The sequence below is a fragment of the Colobus angolensis genome, unplaced genomic scaffold (assembly GCF_000951035.1).
Source record: "Colobus angolensis palliatus isolate OR3802 unplaced genomic scaffold, Cang.pa_1.0 Scaffold18, whole genome shotgun sequence".
NCBI lineage: Eukaryota > Metazoa > Chordata > Mammalia > Primates > Cercopithecidae > Colobus > Colobus angolensis.
Genome location: NW_012114932.1, coordinates 5,254,590 through 5,257,116, shown reverse-complemented (window position 1 = coordinate 5,257,116; position 2,527 = coordinate 5,254,590). Strand labels below are relative to the sequence as shown.

The window sequence follows — 2,527 nt, the reverse complement described above, 5'->3', positions numbered from 1 at the left end:
TTAAGCCTCTTCTTATTTTGAGATAACAATCTTGGCCAGGCGAGGTGGCTCACACCTGTAATCCCTCAGCACTTTGGGAGGCTGAGGTGGGAGGATCGCTTGAGCCCAGAAGTTTCGAGACCATTCTGGACAACATAGTGAGACTCCATCTCCACAAAAAATTTAAAAACTATCCAGGCATGGTGGTGCGCACCTGTAGTCCCAGCTACTTAGGAGGCTGGGGTGGGAGGATTGAGCCCAGGAGGTTCAGGCTGCAATGAGGTGTAATGGCACCACTGCACTCCAGCCTGGATGACAGAGTGACATCCTGTCTCAAAAACAACAATAACAACAACAACAAAACAAACCTTTGGGAAAAATGTTTGCTACTCATTCAGCCCATATCCTCTTGCTTTCCCTTCTACCTGGCAGCCCCTCATGGCCTCTGTCACATTTCTCTTCCTCTTCAGGTAAGCAGACCTAGTTCCTTCCATCTTTCCTCATACAAAGTGGTCCCAGAGTTGGATATTACCCACCAGAAGTGATGTATTTTTCTCCCAGTTTCCCATGACAGGGCTGCCAGGTGAGCAGAACCTCCTCTCCCACTGTTGGAAGAATAACAGCAATCTCAAGGGCTTGATGAGGGTGTCAGATGGGGAAGCACCCACAGAGTGCCAGGCCAAGGCCTTGACCCACAAGAACAGAAGAGGGGGTGAGATAGAATTCCAAGGAAGCGCTGAAACTTTTCACTCAGTGGAGGCTCGGTTTACCAACCCAGGGGCGTATTAGTCAGCCTGGAAGGCTCCAGAGGGCCTGAGTTTGTTCTCTGAGCAAAGTAGTGAACTCTTTCCCTTTGGTGCCACCACCAAGGGCCCAAGCTGCAGCCTGATAACTTGACAGAGAGTGATATCTTCTCTCTTCCCTGCTCAGCTCTGATAGCGATCCCAGTTCCTATTCAGGGTAAATCACCCACTTTCACTTCTGCTCAGCGCAGCCTACACAGAGAGAGAATGGGGGGAGGGGAGGCACCTGGCTGTGCATGCTGTGTAGGGAAGGCTGTGGTGTTCTGGAAACACACAGAGGACATGTCTCCCAGAAGCTGCTCACTGATTCCCTGGTACATGGAGCCAGCTCTGCCTCATCCCTTTCTGGGCTTTGTGGCTAGACCTTATCCTCCCCTGGTTGCCAAATGAAGGAAGGCCTCCTCCTGTCTTCTTCACTGGCTCAGAAAACACAGAAAAGATGTCTTGAGAGAACTTAGGGTCTAAGGGAGCTGTGAGAAGCAGAGCTCCTCAGACTGAGCTTCCCACCCCCACCCTAGGATATCTATCCAGGAAAGGGGCTGACCAGTGGGACAAAGTCCTGCCAGGAGGAGCCTGACTGAGCTACTTTTCTGCTTTCCTACTTGAGACTCAGTTCTGACCTCACACATACATAGAGAAGATGTCCTTTCAGACAGGAAATAAGACAAAGTTCTCAGATGAGCACTAAAAGTCTAAACTAGAAAGTTATTTTATCCTGTCCCTGCATGTAAGACAGTGAATTAAAACCCAAAGTGCTCTGTGAAGAGGAGCAAGGTTGTCCTTGGAGGATACTCCTCCCAGCATGCAGGCCATATGTGTTCTCTGTCCTGGGTCCCAGCCTTGGAGTAGAGGGGCTGCAGCTCTAGGCAGGTAGTTGAGCAGCTCCACTACAGTAGGTTAGAGTTGCTGGTCTTGTCCTTTAAGGTACGGCGATGAGGTTCTATTTTCTATGTGCCTGCTGGAGACCCATCATGGTTTTCAAGTAATTATGCTGGACACAGAGGGAGGAGAAAACAGGAACTTATTATGAGGGATAGATTTAGCAGGGACTCAGACCAGGCCACTCACATTCACCCTATCATTCCTCCTGCAAACATCACAGGTTATGGACAAGGATTCCTTCTGAGTAGCCCCAATTCTGTGAGAAATAACATTCCATTCAAACTCTTTCATTCTTTTATCCTAAAGAAAGTGTGTAAAACTATTTTAAAACAGTCTGGCAGGCATATCTGAAAGAAGGCATGTAGGTTTCAAGGGCATACTTGAGAGTTTCTGACAGGGAACAGGTTCAGAAAGAAAAAAGGGTTCTATCTCCAGTGGAGTTAGGGGCCAGGTATTCAGAAGGGCCCTCTCTTTGCCACTGCAATCAATCAGATGTTCACAAATTATACCTCTTTAATGTATTGCTAGGCTCTTAGAAAGCAGGTGAAAACTGTGGGCTGAAACAGAGACAGTGGGCTATAAGCCAGCAAATGCTAAAACTAGCTTGGAACATGGAATCTTAGGTTCCCCACAAAGTAGGAGTCTGAACTGAAGCTCCCGTATTAAACTGGAATTCTTGAAGAGGGTTAAAATGGTCCTGGGTTGGTAATGCCTTACGGCTAACTGCAGAAAGCAAGTGCAAACCTTTTCAGTGGGAAAATAATTTCAATTTATGTGTTCAGGTCTCCTTGAGCTTAAGTTCAGTCAAACACAAGCTCACGATTTCAATACACACACATACACACACACACACACACACACAC

At 47.6% G+C, this 2,527-nt stretch overlaps 1 protein-coding gene across 3 annotated transcripts in view; it reads right to left on the bottom strand.

Moving 5' to 3' along the window:
- Positions 1 to 1,467: 1,467 nt before the first annotated feature.
- The window catches only part of KIF9 (kinesin family member 9), a 51,729-nt gene continuing 50,669 nt past the window's right edge, over positions 1,468 to 2,527 (bottom strand). For 2 of the 3 annotated variants that reach the window (XM_011939213.1, XM_011939212.1), the window contains exon 21: positions 1,470 to 1,773. In XM_011939213.1, the coding sequence (XP_011794603.1) occupies positions 1,723 to 1,773 (51 nt within the window). In that variant the 3' untranslated portion in view covers positions 1,470 to 1,722. Of the gene's footprint in view, positions 1,774 to 2,527 lie in introns of all 3 variants that reach the window. The other variant, XM_011939214.1, reaches the window with a different exon arrangement.